We start from the raw sequence: 19,335 nt of genomic DNA on the forward strand, positions 1-19,335 counted from the left end.
AGGGTTTCTGAATAATTCTCTCTATTATTTCAACTTCAGCCATCTACTGGATGACAAGAAATTCTTTTACACACACAAACAAAATGACTAGTTTATGGTAATTCAAAGAGGAAGGCAATTTCAAAACACTGTCTGTAGCAGTGTTATAATGACAATTTGAACTGAAATTTATCCTTTTTGCCTGGAGTTTCTTATGGTTTTCCCAGGGTTATCTTTACAAAATCTGCTAATTCTTTTCATGGGGCTGAAGCTTTCCCCTGTGTATGTCACTGTTAGTCTTGTCGGCTGGGAGAGGGGGTGGAGCCACTCTCTCTCTCTCTCTCTCTCTCTCTCTCTCTCTCTCTCTCTCTCTCTCTCTCTCTCTCTCAACATTCAGCAACATTATTATTTTACTTGCTCCACTGTATAATATACTATCTCAGGCCCTCCTCTGATGAGTGGAAGGAGTATTTGGCTTTGCCCATGATGGACCAGGACCTGCTTCATCACTCACCACTTTACTACTACAGAATGCAACACAGCACAGCAGTCACTTCACAGGGGCTAAATACTTACAGTTCTGTATTAGACTGCTGAGCTTGGGAGTGGCCAGATGCAAAATATGAGCGGGCCTAAGTCAACAGACTTCTGCCGATTCAGAACTAGGAAGCCCTCGCTCTTCTCTTCACGAAAAAACTGTACCATATGCTGTCTGTGGTTATTTTGCATAATATGTTACCAGTTATATTGACTTTCTAGGTTAATAACTGTCAGAGAACTCACAATAGCTTGCATAACACTAGACAGATGTTTGCAAATATAACTTCGGGCTACCAATGATAAAACTGGCACAGGATAGAGAAAATGAAAATTGTACGAATATTGAAGGGAACTGTATATGAGAAAATATGTTTGTGTGTTGGGTGGGTGGGTGAGCGGGTGTGCATGGATGAATCTGGGTATGTGATGTGTCCTGTGCAAAAATAGAGACGTACTTTGAGACATAGCTATATAACTCTGTGTAGTTAAAAATCATGTTCTTCAGTTGCTTTCTCCAGACAGCTGTGAGAACATCTGTTGCTGAATCTCTCTTGAATAATTTGGATATATGGAATACTGTCAGTTCCACGTAGTGTGTTTCCATTCTATTACCCATATCAATCCAAGGTTAACAAGACAGCACTCACCATATGTGCACTAACAGAATAATGTGAATTAAATGTTCACTGTGCACACCATAACTCATACGACTTACAGAAATTGTAGAATGACACTACAGACCACATACTTCCTCATTCTCACCCAGCCCCATTACACCAGATACCAGTGTCATTATATAAGTACTACATTCATTCACTACCAAAATTGTAGCAAAGCTTGCTATGAGACTAGAATATTGAAGTTTTGTGGCAATAAAGAGCAACAATCATAAACACTTCCAACAATAGTTCAACATTTTATAGCTACATAATAGTTAATGATAATAGGTGAAAAGCAACACCTTGAAAAGATGCCAGGTGATGAAAATGGGACAAACTGATAGATGTTACAAAAGCTCTTTTAGAGTGTGAAGGAGTGTTTGATGTTGTCATTGATAATTTAATGAAACCAGAAGAAAATACACTGAATAATAATGACCAACTCGCTGTGTGGATATAGACTAACTCCAAGGCAAAGAAACATGTTTGTCCTAAAAAAACAAAGCTGCTGCTTCATGTTGGTGAATGCATAACTGCTCAATATATTTGAAATAAATAACAAAAACTATTATGTCCATTCAGTGGAAGAGATTGATTTAGTTTGACGGGAGTATCGTGAGAAGCATCTGACAGTGTACGAGATCATGTAGTCAGATTTGATGAAGTACAGACCTATTAAGACAGGTTGCTTCTCACCTATAGAGGAGGTATTGAATGGCAGACAGGCTCATTTAATACTGAACTGTTAGATTTTAGGTATCTGACAAAGTCATTCATCTGACACACATAGCCTCCTTTGTCTCCAGGCACTACAAAGGTAGAGACATAATGTGTGTTATTATTTCAAAATGTGCTACTGCATAATAATAAACTGGCATAGTAGAAGACATGCTGTGGCATTAACACTTAGTTATCAATAAATTGTGTCCCAAAGGTCTTTCTGTGTAGGTCCAAGGAAAGTTTATAATCTGATGATGTAAAGTGTGTAATGTAATATGGTTTGAGATGTTCCATTGTAAGTTGTATTATTTAATGCACTTTCTTCATGAATTTTTTATGTTTCTCAACCATGACTTCTTGAAAATCTGTGCCAAACTTCTTCTATAACTGCAGTTTATTGCTCTCAGTAAACTCAAAAGTACGGCTCCAATTTCTTTAAAAGAAAAGTCCATTCATTTTAATAAATCATTTATTGCTAATAAACATGTACATGACTAAATGGATTACATCAATAGTTTATGTCAATCACAACCGCCCAATATGAAATCTCAACTTAGAAGAGAAATGAACAGAACAGTTCATTTGTATATTTACATCTCATGAGAAGCATTGTCAAAATTATTTATATATATCTTGTTAGGACTCGTGCACCTTGTCAAAGTACGTAGGTTGGTGATTTCCAAAACTTGTATATTTGCATCCAGGTAGGTATTTCCTCTTGTGAAGTTTTTGCAATTGCCACCACATCTTTAAAACAAGTGATGGCCATCAGTCTGACATGTCACATGCAAATAAAATAGCAAACCCACACAATGCCTGTGTTCTCACCTTTGATACCTTATGTATACAAGCTTTCATTTACAAGAAACATTCATTGGTAAGAAACATAGGAATATATATCACTCCTATGGATAGGTAACTGGCACCACAGGTGCTAAACAAATATATTGAAATGGTGAAAACAGTATAAAGTAGAGTTCAATGTTTCTGACAGGACGTATTTGAAAAAGAAGACCTTACCACTAAGAAGCTGCAGTATGACCACTTTTTCATAACTAGTTTCAGTAATAGTCTTCTGGTCAAACTAGTAACACATCATCCTGATTTGAAAACTGTGCAAATTCTTTGTAAGATACATACAGAAAATTAATAGCAAAACTTAAGTAACTAAATGGTGCTTGTTTGTTAGAATAAGCCATCACCATATACTGTGAAATATGAAGCACTGTAAGAGGCTTTCATACATGTATCTTCGTACAGAAAGAACTTAATAATTTGGTTGCTGAAAGACCTGCCTGTATTAAACATGTCAAAAATACCTATAAATCATATCACATGTACCTCTCTTACCTTTGTAATACGTTATTTTACTGCTTTCTGGAAATTGTCCTGAATGATTAATCACATCATTTTATGTTCCTAACATACTTTTTTCCTTCTTGAATTTCCGTATTCTTTTATAAAAACGGAAATAAAATTCAAATAATTTGATAGGCCACTAACACTTCATATGAGTCATGTGATACCTGTGATGTCTTGCTTTGGAATTTACCTTTCAGAAAATAGGTTACATATGGTGTGTAATGTCATAGTGTATAAATACATCTATAAAATCTCCTGAAAAGTTGTTCTTGAGTGTTCTAAAGAATGAGAAGATGCATAAAATATGATTGCACTGTACTAGTAAATTACAATGTTGACACACATGTTTACTTACAACGAAGGATGGCACCATCCAGCAAAATTAAACTCCTACTGAAAATTGCTGTTTTACCCAACTACACCTAAGTTATTCGGTATACCCAGTTGTTAAAAGCCGTAGACCATTGAATTGTATAAAATTATATTCATAGATTACTGGTTTGAACCTAACACTAAAGAGCACTTTAACTTATTTGTAAAATGACTCTTCAGTCCTCTCATGTGGAAACCAAATCACAATTACAAACCTCTACCACAGTGATCAGAAACAGAATATTATTGTATTTTCCTTGCTGTTTACATGTGCTTTCATTTGCAATCGCTGTTCACACGTCACATTCAAAAAGATGTTTTCTACTGATTGTTACAACACACTTTCTGCTTTATTAGAAACAATTTTTATATCTTCGTATTGTCCAGCTAGGATCCTTGTTATTTAAACTTCTGCAGCTTCGTCATCTTAAATAAAGGTCAAGTAAGTCTGCATCAGACATCATTATTTTACAATAACAAACATCACAGACCTTATGTTTGTGTCACCTGCAAGTTGTACCTCTCTGTATAATCTCATCATCGTACGCCTCACTGTACTGTAGGTGTATGATGATATCTTCACTACTAGCAGTTCTTTTCAAAAACATGAATTGTTTGTTTGTGAAATAAAAGTATTTATCCTCTGTTGTTCATTTCTCAGGCCAAGACTAATGTGAAGCTATATATAATACATCCTACAATCGAAAACAACTGCTACAATCAGTTCTTGTTAATGCTATTTTCGTATTTCATGTAAAACTTTGAAATATACGTGACCCTTCCAGGATACCTCTTTTTCAGTAGTCGGATGCGCCGTCCATTACGCCGCCAGAGGCCAGCTGGATGCAGTATCTCGGCTGAGTATCTTCTGTAGAGGACCTCAGCATAAAGTTTTCCAAAGGATGATTTTATTGTGCTTTGGGTTGCAGCCCATGACTGATAATTGACAATCTAGTTACAGTATATGTACCCTTTTCCAAAAGTTCTGCAATTCATTACTTTTGAGCAAGTTTAAAGATGATGCAGGGAGAAGAGAAAAGACTGTCCGTCATTCACATGTTGCTGCTGTAAATGGGTGAAGCATAAATGCATTAACTTTCACAAGGCTTCCACTATCAGCATTCACAAAATTTGTTTTTATTGTTACTTAAAAGATGTAGTTGGTTTTCCATCATTAAATAGCTAATTTGTTTGCAGAAAAAGTACATAAACACCTTGTAACTTCTGCTAATGCTCGTATAACACAAATATAGCTTCATCTTACTCCTAGTCTGTGACATCACTAAAGCATCAGCCAGTAATAGAGCATTCTTGGATCACGTGGCCAGAATTTGATTATTTAATGATTTTTAAGCTTTCATTACCTAAAAGTAATAGATATTTTGTGAGAATAATGATCATAAGTGCTATTTAAATGTTGTTATCAATCAGAATATCAACAACGCAAAACATGTTTTTAACACAGGATAATAGCGTATTGGCATACTTTGGTGATGCAATGAAACTGGTGAAATTAACAATATATGAATGAACATCGTTCCTTAACAAGAATACATTTTAATGTCCCAGTGTACAATGCTTCATATAGTATGATGAAAGTGTTAAGTTTCTCTCTATTTCAGTAGACATTTAGTTATATAGTATTTGCATGCTTTTTAAATCAAGATGTTGCTGTAATAGGTCAACCAGAATATTATTATATTATTGAAAGTAATTGTGAATAAATAAAGTTATAGTGAAGCATTTAGGCAGTCATATTCCTGCCCGGATAGCTGTGAATGCTGGCGTGACACTTCTGGAATTTGGAGAGGTGTACTGGCTCCAGCTTGAATTCGTTTGTAGGATTAACGAGGGCTGGTGTACTGGTCACCCTAGATGTTGTTTTTATGTGGTTTCCCACATCGAACAAGATGAATACTGTGCTGGCACCCGTGTTCCATCTGAGTTACATAACTCACAAATATTTAGAAAACGTTTGCACACTTTCACATGGGATAACACATCAAGATACAGGATAAGGATCAGGGAAAAGAAAGGGGGAGGGAGGGGGGGCGACATTCCAGCTTCTTGATGGTAATGTCTCATTTCTTTCAAGTATCATAGAAGTATAAGTAGGTATCACCACTGAAGTAAATAAATGCTTTTTTCCCACCCTTTGCAATTTAAGACAACAATTACCAAGTAAAAATCAAAATTACATTACAATTTATGTTCTCCATGGCCTCGGGTGTGTACATTTGGTTGTCCGTGTGGTTGTGTGTTTGAATGTGAGTAATTCTACGAGAAAAAAGATAAGAGATTGAAAGATAGAGTGGATACTATTTTCTGTTACACATTTCTCCACTCCACACATCAGTCCACTATAGGTAAGTGGTAGCTTTTCCCTTATGTTACATATTTTTCCAAGTTAATATTACCCAGAAAATATTTTTTTTATTGCTATAACGTTATTGGTTTTGCTGCGGAATTTTGATTTATAAACTGTCTATTTAAAATTTGATATTGTGCGCACTAAGAAAATTTGCTAGCATTTGATCTACACTTATTTAAAGTACTAAGTTTTCTAATTATAGAAATGTTTGATTTTACCAAATACGCGATAACTTCAAAGTTTTATTACTTTAATAATAGTATAAAGGAAAGGCAACTACTCACCTTCAGCTGACTGACTTATGGTGCAATGATACGCATGACAGAAAAAAGTATTTATACTAGCTTTCGAGCTCCTGCTGTTTCTCTAGTTGAAATACATACATATGCAACCATGCACAAGCCTGTGGCCATGACTGTGTATATATTATTCCATCCAGGAATTGTCTTTATTATTATATTGCTTTAAAGATTTCATTGTTTGTATAAAATGTAATAATGAATGAATTAATTAATATTTAAAAAGGTTTATTGCTTGCTTGCTGGCTGGTATAACAAAATGGCTGATACTTGAGTTTTTAAATAAAATGACATTCCCTTAAATTGTATAAGAGTATTTTAAAGAGTGAAAGTATTGGCATGAAACTGACAATGAAATTGTTACTAATGGGCATATACACAGCAGAAAGATTAGATTACACAAGTTTCCTGATCAGTAATTATTTCTCACATAAATAGAAACAGAAAAGTCATTATATCCTTCCACAGCTATGTAACAACTTGAGTAGTCGTGTGGGGGAGGGAAGATAGTACAATGAGTTACATCCCATTCTAATTATAAAATTTCAAGCTTTTTGTGAGATGTTGCACAGTTTACATCCAAATGAGGCCAATTATCCCATGAATAGTGTGAAGTAATTATTGTTCCAGTAGGTTATGTGATTTTTCTCTGTTATTAATGTGTCTTTTGGTGATTGCAAATTTTGGTGCTGTCAGTTTTATCTGGAGAGTTGTTTTGTTTTTGTATCAGCAAAGTAATGCATTCGGCAGTTTATGTAGAAACATAACATGTCACTCTGTATTGAACTTTATAGAATTGCATTTTACTTTTTTACAGGTGATTGCCATGAAACATTTCACAGAAATATATAATGGAGAACCTTTCAATTTTGAACTTATTCTACGATCCTATTTAAGATTTGTCCGTCAGAATTCATCCATTTTAGTCACACAGAGATCAGTTATTCTTAAAGCATTCCAGCATTTGAAGGTAAACATATTTACTGAAAACAACTTTCAGATCATTTATCTTTACCAAAGCTCAAAAACTTTCTCTTTCAAGTCTACTTGTTTCTAATCAGACTCATATAGTGTGTCTAAGAATATATGTAGACAGTCCTGTTGGCTCTCTGTTACTTGTTCATAACTGCAAAGTTTCTTTTGTATTATGTAGACTTTGGCAACGTAATTACTACACACAGTATTGGGCAGTAGTAGTCATGAGAGATATGATGTAGCTGGTACAAAATGCCTTGGGGTATCCAGTGTTGTTACTTTCTGGAAAGAGATCTGTTAAAGAGAATGACAAAGCCATTTCTGAGTATTCAGTCAATAGATTGGACAGCAAAGTGAGTTATGATATTGAGGATATGCTAAGAATGCTACTCTTGTGAAGATCATGTCATTTTTTAGTGTGTACAACATTGTAGAGCTTTGGAAACTGTGTAGGGAAGAAAGGCTGGGATGGGAGTGTTACTGATTGTGACTGACACACAGATCTTCACTATCACTTTGAAAATTATGTGGGAGCATCCGAATACTTACTAAAACAGATATAGTGTATATACAATTACAATCTGTAGATGTAAGCTACACATTTAGTAGTGATGTTCGAACAAACATGCTAGGTTATTTTATGTATGTTTTCTCTTCGTTGTCCTATAAAAATGTCTGGACTATCGCAGCTGAAGTCAATAAACTATATATTTTGCAAAATTAACTATAACTGTATTATTATGGTAGGTAACTAGATACTTTCTATTTTTGGTGCCTAGTCTAATAAAAGGTAAACTTCTTACAATGCTGTTTGTAGACTTTTAATTTTTGCTGTTGATGGATAATCCAATATGTGCCAATATATCTTTCAGGCTCTCCTTTGTGTCCTGTTCTTCTTTCATATCTTTGTATGTTCATCCTCTTCTGATGTCATTCTTCATTCTAATTCTCTGACTACATCTTCTCATTCCTTTCACTTTTTCCCTCACCTACACCTATACTTCATAAGCCTTCTTGCAGTGTGTGGCAGAGGGTACCTTGTGGACCGTTGTCACTCCCCCCCCCCCTTTTTTTTTTTTTTTTGTAAATGGTTCCCACAAAGGAAGATTGCTGATAAGCCTGTGTTTGGGCTTGAATCTCTCTGGTTTTATCTTCATAGCCTTTTCATGAGATACACACAGGAGGAAGCAGTATATTGGCTGAGTGTTCTAGGAATGTACACTATAATTCTTTGTTGCAGACAATTCCGATGCAGTATATGTCCCAGCCAAGATTTCTTTCTTCTTTCTAATCACTTCCAGTAATTTTCTTTCATCTCCTACTTTCTTCATCACTTCAGCATTCTTAAATCTCAGTCCATTTCACCTCAAGTATTCTTCTCCATAGCCAATTTCAAAACTTTCTAAGTATCATTCTTTCTTTTTAACTGTTCAAAATTCACTGCTTTATAGCACTACATTCCAGAGATAACATTAAGCAAATCTTTTCCTCAGATCTATTGAAATACTTCTAAACCTAGTAACTACTTCACCTTTTCAAGTACTCTTATTCCCATAGGTACCCTACCCTTTATATCTTCTGTACAGGTTCCATTCCATGTCATTAAACTTCCCAAGTACAGAAAAGGCTGGCCAGTGTGGCTGAGTGGTTCTAGGCACTTCAGTCTGACCGCTATGGTCACAGGTTCGAATCCTGCCTCGAGCATGGATGTGTGTGATGTCCTTAGGTTAGTTAAGTTTAAGTAGTTCTAAGTTCTAGGGGACTGATGACCTCAGATGTTAAGTCCCATAGTGCTCAGAGCCATTTGAACCATTAGTACATAAAGGATTTTGCTTGCTCTATCTTTTTTCTTCTGAATATGTTTACCTGATCTTCCTTCTTCCTTATTCTCATCACTCTAGTCTTTCATATATTTATCGTAATTTCATACTCCTCATCTCTTTGTGCAACATGCTCTGTAACCCCTCTTCTGGTTCCACCAGCACTGCTTGATCATTTGCATATTTTATAGCATTTATTCTTTCTCCTGCCATTACAGTGTGTCTTAGGTCCTGTATGGCCCTACCTGACAGTTCTTCTCCATGTATGTTAAATAGCTTCATTGACAGTGAACATCTTTTCCTTACACCCTTTCCAATGCTCATCTTTCCATTTCCAAATCTGTCAGAGTTTGCTTTGAATGTCTCTTCTTTATTAATATTCTGTCTTTCCAGTCTATACCACCTTCTTTGAAAATTATCAGCAGTATATTCCAGTTTTCTCTGTTGAATGCCTTCTCCAGTTGATTGTTCATTTCCGTCGTTCTTTCCCCAATCATCCTCAGACAGTCTGTAATGTTTCTCATTTCTTTCTTTTCTGAACTCATACCGGTCTTCACCAGTATTTTCCTCTGTTATCTTGAAAATTCTCCTGACTATGTTTCTCATTATAGCCATTCTGGCATGAGTTGCCAGAGTTGGTGGTCATTCGTGCATGAGGTGTGCTTGCTTGTGCGCATGAATATGGTATGGTGTGTGTGTGTGTGTGTGTGTGTGTGTGTGTGTGTGTGTGTGTGTGTGTGTGTGTGTGTTTCCAACAAAGGCTGAGTAAGTGTCTTTTAATTGTGCCTGTCTGCAACTTAGTATGTTATCTTTATGGTAGATAGCAATGTATCTTTTCCTGCATTGTTGATTCCGTACCTGGAGTTTCCTTGTTTTATTACAGCCTTTGTAACATGACATAAAACTAATGATTGTATAGACTTTGCATCCTTTTGTGTTGCACTTTCTAGGTAAAGATACTAGAATGGTCTGAAGTAGATCTTGAGTCCAAATTCCTGTGTCCTAAATTGTGTTTACTACCCCAGTCAGTCTGGCTGTTAAATTTGGACCTAATACTTTCACTGCCTCAGATGTAACATATCACAGCCCAATGCTTTCTTTTTCTGGAGCTTTGAATTGCTTTCTCCAATTACCACTTCAGTATCTTAAGACCTCAGTCGTCTTCATTCTGTTGCCCTTCATCTACCAAAACCAGTCTGGTGTTATCTACCTGTGCACCATATAACTGTTACACATAATCTATCCAAACTTTCTTCTCTTCTTGTATACATACAGTACTTTTTCCATGTTTATTTAACATTCCTTGTTTGTTTATTTTCCTTGCATCTATTCTTGTTAAGGATTTCACTATTCTGTAAATTTCTTCCACTTTTCCTTCTTCTGTTTCCTCACATTGTGTTCTCATACAATCCTCTCTTGCATGGGCAGTTAACTTTCAGTTCATTAATCAACTTTATGGACTGTATTCTGCCTTCTTCTAAATTATCCATTGGAAATGTGTGTCTATGGCAGATAATTGTACATTCTAAATGAAGACCTGGGGAAAAATTATTTTGGAACATATAAGGAATTTTTAAATCTGTAATGCAGTTGTGAATGTAAATGTTCATTTTTGGTACATAACAGTTCTGAAAGTGAAAAACTATGTTATCTCCAAACTAAATTATTGTAGATTAGCTTCCTCATATATGGAAAATTTGTGTCCAGATGAACCAAAGGAACCCATATTTAAACTAATAAAGAATAGTGACAATATTATGGAAAGGATAGATTGCTATGCATGACATAGAAGAAATGTTGAGTTGCAGACAGACACAACAAAAAGACTGCTATATATGTGAGCTTTCGGCCAAAAGGCCTACTTCTAGTGTAGAAAACACACCCACATATTCACACAAGCACAACACACACACACACATGACCAATGTCTGTGCTCACATAAAACAATGTCCAGAATGTATTGTCTACCAGCACTAGTCCTTACAGTCACAAATAACTATGAACAGTTGCAAGTTTCTCCCAAAAATACTGATCACTTCTTATCCTGTTAATACTGATGGTGAGTAACACAAGCAAATGTTGAAGCAAAGCTCATTTATCTGTATATTCGTATGATAATAATGTATCTTGTCAGCTGGACATATATAAGAGATGAGGTCTGTTCAAAAAATTCCGGAACATTCGTAATTTTGCACCAATGGTGTGTTGGAGTAAAATGTGGTTGATATCCCTGCCCACAGGTTTTAATGTGTAACTGCCAGAAGTTTCATTGTTGTCTGTGTGTTAGTTATTGTCCAGTGCTGTATTGAGTAGAACATTTTGTAGTGTAGTTTGCGAATGTTGTGATGGCAGAGTTAGAAGAGCAATGCGTCTACATTAAATTTTGCTTGAAACTTCAGAAAATGATGCAGGAAGGCTATGGTGAAGAGGGCTTCAGCCCCACTCGGTGTTACGAATGGCTGACAGTTTAAAAATAGCCAGACGGAAATTAAAGATGACCCTTATGCAAGACACCCTTCGACGTCTACCAATGACATTCATGTCAGGAATGACAACAAAATTGTGTGTGCCAATCGAAGACTGATTGTCAGAGAGATTGCAGAAAAATGTAACATTTCAGTTGGATTGTGTCATGAAATCCTGACACAGCATCTTGGAATGCATCGTGTTGCCGCCCAGTTCATTCCACGGTTCATGAGTGAAGAACAGAAGATCTTCGCCTTGAATTGTGTGAACATTTTTTGGATCATCCAAATCAGAACCAGATTTTCCTTAGGAGAATCATAACTGATGAGGAGATGTAATGATGTTGAGACCTAGGTTCAATCTTCACAGTGGATTGGGAAAAGTTCTGCAAAAAAAAAAAAAAAAAAAAAAAAAGCTTCTAAGGCCAAGTCAAATGTCAAACCCATGCTGATCGTTTTCTTTGACTTTGAAGGATTAGTTCATCATAAATTCCTATAGGGACACACCGTTAATCAATTGTACTACTGGGACATGTTGGAACATCTGTGAGAAACAAATGGCCTGAAATGTGATGACAATTCATGTCTCTTGCATCACGATAGGGCACCCACACTTTCATCCTATTGGTGTGTGCCTGTCGCTAAAAAAATGAAACCACTGTGCTGCCTCATCCTGCATACTCTCCAGACATGGCCCCTGCGAAGTTCAAAACCCCAGTGAAAGATGAAGATTTGCAAGGATAGATGAGATAAAAGAAAATTTGCAGACGGTGCGTCATGCGATCCAGCAGGAGACATACCAAGACTGCTTCCGGAAGTGAAAACAGTGTTGGAGCAGTGTATCAATTGTGGAGGAGAGTCTTTCGAAGGAGACCATGCACAATAAGTTACATTTATGGACAAACTTCTGGAATTTTTTGAAAGACCTCGTACCCGAAATTTCTTGCATACAGCTGCTAAAACACTATTTCATCTCCTGATATTAACTTTCAATGATCTTCTGGGTGAGCTGACGGACTGAAACTACAGTGCTTGCTCAGGCCTTTTAAATCCATAGGACATGCTGTTACACATGTGGCCACAGATACACAAGTTTCAATGACCGCAGTTACTGGCAAAGAGCTGTGCATAAACTGGACATGTAGTTAGCTGGTTGCCAAGTCCTGAAATATTGATTTATGACTAACTTTGTAGTAATATCTTTGAGAGTTTATTAAAGTGAGCACCGTATTCTGTGCTTTTCCCAAGCTGAAACCAAATCTCTGTTAATTAAATTCTCTGCTTGCTTCAGCACTGACTCCCAAAAAGATGAAACTGACATTAGAATTTCGACGTTGTCATACTGCATAGTGACCATTGTCTATTTAGTGCCCTGACACAGCTGATTTATTGGGCTGTAAGAGCCTGGTGTACCTCTGGTGCTCCGTGCATCTCCCTGATGTATGACAGGGCACACATGCAGGGGATCTTGTAAACCTCAGCCTTGTGGAGTATTAAGTCATCTTTGATGTAACAAAAACTGTTCCTGTCTTTAGTGGAGGCCGGAAAACCACTTTCATTTTGTACTTTGTGAAGATATCACCTATTTTTGATGATGGACTTCCCACTTATGGCGCAAAAACTGTGGATTTGAATGTCTTGGTGTCATCTCCCTCACACATGAAGTCCACCTTCAGTTTTATCTGTAGAGCGTACTCATTTGCTTCAAACATTTTTTAAAGTGTCGAAGCTCGTCTGCAGACTGCTCTCATCGGCAATGCTATGTGTTCCGTGAATTAAAGTACACCCATCATTCAGGAAAGATGGTGGCGCCTGTTTGCATGTAAATATAGATGCATATGAATCTGTTTCTGATAAACCATGTGTCCAAAAATGCCATCATCTTTGCTCTGAGCCAAAACTTACAAGCAACTAATGGCATATAAATATCTCAGCAGTGATTGACCAGCTAATTGCAGGCTCAGTTGATGCTTAGCTATTTGCAACTGAACAACAACTGTAGCACTGCGTGCACAGGGGCGCATTGCATGGGTTTAAAAGGCCAAAGTGAGCACTGTAACTGCAGTCTGTCAAATCACTTGGAAGATGACCTATTGTTACACCACAAAAATATCATGTAATTAACTAGTGTCAGTGGTGGCACATCCAAAATTTAATAGGTCATTCATTATCCCGCAACAACCTGAAGACACAATAAAATAGTAAATAACTTATCTCACTTACTCACTTTTTCGTCAATCATATCCACTCCATTAAAAACCAGCAGCATTTATACATTTTGTATAGTAAATGATAAAGATGTAATTTGATTTCGGCAGTGCCACCTTTACTTTTGATCAATCTTGGATTCTGATGGAACATCAAATTTGTCTTGCAGCTATTTTCTGTATGCAGCCTAGTAATGATAGACACTGAGCACCTCATAGCAGTGTAGCTGAAGAAAGTATAGTCACAACAACTTCAACATGATGGTTCAGAGGTTTCAAAATTCATATTAAACCAATAAATGACCAGAATTTATTTTTTCACAAAAATGTATTGTTCCTCTATTTAAAATGCAATTAAAAACTCATTAATACTCATAGTAATGCTGGTTCACATAGACAGTATTATTACAAATGTTCCCATGCACTTTTTGAGGGAACAGAACTATAGATATCAGGTAGTCTGGAAACTTTAAATTCAGCTAACACTTTTTACTGTTGCACAACAGGCAAATCTTTCACTGACTATGAAGATACATTAAAAACAAAGATTCCAAGACTTACCAAGCGGGAAAGCGCCGGTAGACAGGCACAATAAAATAACACACAAACAAACATACACACACAAAATATCGAGCTTCCGCAACCGGCAGCTACTTCGTCAGGAAAAGGGAAGATGAAAGGATGTGGGTTTTAAGGGAGAGGGTAAGGAGTCATTCCAATCCGGGAGCGATGTATCACTTTTCGTTCTGACGCCGCAACTCTTCCTTTCCTATATCTTTATTACTGTTTATCTATATAAATGATTAACTTTTGATTTTGCCATCTAACAACTTTTTAATAACTGTGGAAGTATATACAGGCATCGGGTCCCACCTAATGTGTCACCCACCTATACATTTTACATGAACCTTTCAAGACTCGATCGATCTGTTTACAAAGAGAAAGCAGAATATCTCTTCCTTTGACGTTGTCCAACAACGACATAGGAAGCTCGATGCCCTCACAGCCCAGGCTCGTCCATGGCTTGCAGCAGTTCGCAGCATTCGTTTTATTCCTTGCCCACTTGCCGCTACATCGAAATTTCGGGGTGATCGTTGGGCAACGTCTTCCACGTTATCTGCAACTTAAATAAACTTTCTTCCACAGTATTTCTGAAAACCCAAAAGCAAACTTAAAGAACATCATAATAATAATAACTGTTCTAATTGTTATTCGTATAAGTTTTGGTCGATTTAATGAGGGTGGGACAGGTCTAAACCTTGTGACACCACACGGGATGTCAACTTCGTAATCTTGCTTCGTGGCACTGCATTCCTGGCTGTACTTCATCATTTCAGTTCTCTTCATCCTACCATTACGTTTACAAGGGATGTGGAGAAAAAAGACAAACAACTCTTCCCGCTTGTGTAGATGTGGAGAAAAGACAATGATGCCTTGGGTCATGCTGTGTGTCATATACCAAAACACATAGATTTATACCTGCAGTCCACCAACAAAGTAGCATGCTTAGGACGTGGGGCCATAGAGCACAAGTCATTTTGGATTCAGACATCTTTTCTGATGAGCTGCACTATACCATATACCTGAAAAGTGGATGCTTCAGACAGTGTGAGAAATTGGAGAATGGCCGTCTTCCCATATGTTGGTGCATCTTCAAAAATGGGAAGATAACTGACAAAAATGTGTAGTTAAATGCATCTTCCATCCAGCATCAAAATTCGGTGCTCTACCGCTCACTGTTAAACAAAAATCTTGATTTGAGAAATATGGGCACTTATAAGTGTCCCTATAACTGTGGTCATATTTTGGACAGACTTGCACCGTGGAAGACAAATGCATCAAACATTGACATTTTGTCTGGACCAACTAGGAGTGTCTGCTATGGTTGACCATTAACTCAGTATGGGGCACAACATAGTCTACAAAAGATTCTAAAATTCTCTCATTGACGTTTCTTACTGGGACAGTGTACGTAATTAAAAGAAAAGAAAAATAAAATAAAAAGAAAGGTTGCAATTCACAGTTCAACAAATCTCATGAACAGGGATTAACTAGTTTCAAAATTAGCACAGCATGGGTTTCAGTGCTGGCATATTTAAGTCACAGCAACCGAAAGAGAGACTACTGGTCACTCACTTACCTAAGTAATCAAACAACAACTGAATGAAGTGGCCACCACACACGTGCAGAACACGTATTCTAGTTCATGGTTTCCAACAGTCTGCTGGAGTAGCCAGGCAGCAATGCACAGGAGTTATGACAGGTGACATAGCAGTCCTCCCCATAGTTGATCAGGAACATTCCGCTATTGCCCACCAAATTTGGTGCCTTTGTGCCTGCATGTTTCCCATTTAGACGGGTACAAATAGGAGGCTCCAGTCATAGCTCAGCATTGTGTTCATTGCACCTGAAGATAGTGAACAGTTGTGCTGATGAAATATCGTGTGTATTTCACAGTAATATCCAGCATTTCACCCAGGAAATGTTTCTACATGTAATCTGTGAGCAAAGTATTAAGCTTCACCATATTTAATTTTATATATATGCTTTAGGCTAAACAAGATCATTCAGTTCATTCAGATTTGGATTTCCTGTATTTGGCTGTAATTGTCTCTCCTTAGGGTTCTATTGTGATAGCAGGCTTGGCTGTTTAATAAAGAAGAAAATAGTGCAGATATTTCTACGTCATTTCCTGCATTGGAAGTTAAAAAATTTGACAAAATTTTCTCTTTTCTCAGTATGATACTGGCAAGTAATACCATGCAACTCTTATTGTGTTGTCATTGTTTGATTATTTATCATCTTTCTTTTTACACAGTGTCAGTTTTTGCTGTAGTTTCCTGTTGTGCGTGTCATATCTAATTTTTTGTCCTAGTCTGGCAATGAAATCATTAATTTCAAAGCCTTATTTCTAGTCTCTGTTCTTATGTTGATCATGCCAGAGGCGGTTTGTTTTATACATATAAAGTACAGACTAGACACAGTAAGATAGTCAGCTCTGGTGAAGCAGTTTGAGAGCACACTGATGAAAGGGAATTAAAAATATATTTAATGGTTATTGTTCATTGTAAAACAGATTACTAACCCCCTATTTTTTCAGGTCATGGAATTTATCAAGCTTTTGGAAGGTGAAGATGAAGAAGAGTACAATGAACTTTCCATTGGGAGGCAAAAGCAAGACGAATTTAAAATGTACAGGTTAATGATAACAGATGATCAAATTGATGCTGCAGTCAGGGCCTACCCTAACCTACCAACTGAAGTGTCTCAGTGGGCCTATAGTAGTTTACAGTAATGAAGAAGAAAATGTGAGACAGCAAATAGCAAATAAATAATCGTTGGTACCTTTTTTAAAAAATCAAATAATGTTCTTAGTAACATGAGGATGTCTATACAATGTTACTGATATTCTTCTTTAATTCAGAGGAATGGTGTAAAATTTTAATCTCTGTTTGTATCAAACAAATATTTATAAGACAATAATAATAATGATTTCTGTAAGTTTTCATTTGTATGATTTGTATTATTAAGATAAAAAAAAATCTTCACCACCTACCTGGCTGCCACAGCGGTATGCACTAGAAAAATGCATTATCCGTCTTGCTCTCACTATAGACTGTAAGTAGCTTGTCTGTTTCAAAAGCTTGGAAAAAGGATATTCACATACACAGTTGGGAAAATTAGGCAGATAGAAAATGAAATAGCACAAAAATGTTTCTCAAATATGACATAAAATGAGAAAGCATCTAACAGCACTGTAGTTCACCTTTCACCAAAGAACAGTGTGATTTTCAGAAGCTATTGCATTTAGCACTACTACATCTACACTCCATAAGCCGATTTGTAGTTCTTAGAAGAGTATACTGGGAATATCAGTCATTCCTCCATTCCTTTCCTGTTCCATTTGCACTAAGTACATAAACCCATAATGAAATGTAGAACTCTTCATGGGATCTTTTCTATGTTGATGTTGATGTTGTTGTTGTTGTTGTTGTTGTTGTTGTTGTTGTGGTCTTCTGTCCTGAGACTGGTTTGATGCAGCTCTCCATGCTAATCTATCCTGTGCAAGCTCCTTCATCTCCCAGTACCTACTGCAACCTACGTCCTTCTGAATCTGCTTAGTGTATTCATCTCTTGGCCTCCCTCAACAATTTTTACCCTCCATGCTGCCCTCCAATGCTAAATTTGTGATCCCTTGGTGCCTCAGAACATGTCCTACCAACCCATCCCTTCTTCTAGTCAAGTTGTGCCACAAACTTCTCTTCTCCCCAATCCTATTCATACTTCTTCATTAGTTGTGTGATCTACCCATCTAATCTTCAGCATTCTTCTGTAGCACCACATTTCAAAAGCTTCTATTCTCCTCTTGTCCAAACTATTTATCGTCCATGTTTCACTTCCATACTTGGCTACACTCCATACAATACTTTCAGAAACAAATTCCTGACACTTAAATCTATACTCGATGTTAACAAATTTCTCTTCTTCTTCAGAAACGCTCTCCTTGCCATTACCAGTCTACATTTTATATCCTCTCTACTTCGACCATCATCAGTTATTTTGCTCCCCAAATAGCAAAACTCCTTTACTACTTTAACTGTTTCATTTCCTAATCTAATTCCTTAATTCGACTACGTTCCATTATCCTTGTTTTGCTTTTGTTGATGTTCATCTTATATCCTCCTTTTACGACACTGTCCATTCCGTTCAACTGCTCTTCCAAGCCCTTTGCTGTCTCTGACCGAATTACGATGTCATCGGCGAACCTAAAAGTTTTTATTTCTTCTCCATGGATTTTAATACCTACTCTGAACTTTTCTTTTGTTTCCTTTATTGCTTGCTCAATATACAGATTGAATAACATCGGGGATAGGCTACAACCCCGTCTCACTCCCTTCCCAACCACTGCTTCTATTTCATGCCCGTCGACTCTTATAACTGCCATCTGGTTTCTGTACAAATTGTAAATAGCCTTTCGCTCCCTGTACGTTACCCTTCCACCTTTAGAATTTGAAAGAGAGTATTCCAGTCAACATTGTCAAAAGCTTTCTCTAAGTCTACAAATGCTAGAAACGTAGGTTTGCCTTTCCTTAATTTTCTTGTATGATAAGTCGTAGGGTCAGTATTGCCTCACGTGTTCCAACATTTCTACAGAATCCAAACTGATCTTCCCTGAGGTCAGCTTCTACCAGTTTTTCCATTTGTCTGTAAATAATTTGCAATAGTATTTTGCAGCTGTGACTTGTTAAACTGATTGTTCGGTAATTTTCACATCTGTCAAAACCTGCTTTCTTTGGGATTGGAATTACTATATTCTTCTTGAAGTCTAAGGGTATTTCACCTGTCTCATACATCTTGCTCACCAGATGGTACAGTTTTGTCAGGACTGGCTCTCCCAAGGCCATCAGTAATTCCAATGGAATGTTGTCTACTCCTGGGGCCTTGTTTCAACTCAAGTCTTTCAGTGCTCTGTCAAACTCTTCACGCAGTATCATATCTCCCATTTCACCTTCATCTACATCCTCTTCCATTTCCGTAATATTGTCCTCAATTACATCACCCTTGT

At 36.9% G+C, this 19,335-nt stretch overlaps 1 protein-coding gene across 2 annotated transcripts in view; it reads left to right on the forward strand.

Moving 5' to 3' along the window:
* LOC126334726 (origin recognition complex subunit 4) overlaps positions 1-17,799 on the forward strand; it is a 75,781-nt gene extending 57,982 nt beyond the window's left edge. For both annotated transcript variants that reach the window (XM_049997263.1, XM_049997262.1), the window contains 2 exons: positions 7,120-7,272; positions 16,870-17,799. In XM_049997263.1, the coding sequence (XP_049853220.1) occupies positions 7,120-7,272; positions 16,870-17,064 (348 nt within the window). In that variant the 3' untranslated portion in view covers positions 17,065-17,799. The remainder of the gene's footprint in view (positions 1-7,119; positions 7,273-16,869) is intronic.
* The last annotated feature ends 1,536 nt before the right edge of the window (positions 17,800-19,335 follow it).

Source organism: Schistocerca gregaria, chromosome 2 (assembly GCF_023897955.1).
Source record: "Schistocerca gregaria isolate iqSchGreg1 chromosome 2, iqSchGreg1.2, whole genome shotgun sequence".
In the NCBI taxonomy this organism is placed as follows: domain Eukaryota; kingdom Metazoa; phylum Arthropoda; class Insecta; order Orthoptera; family Acrididae; genus Schistocerca; species Schistocerca gregaria.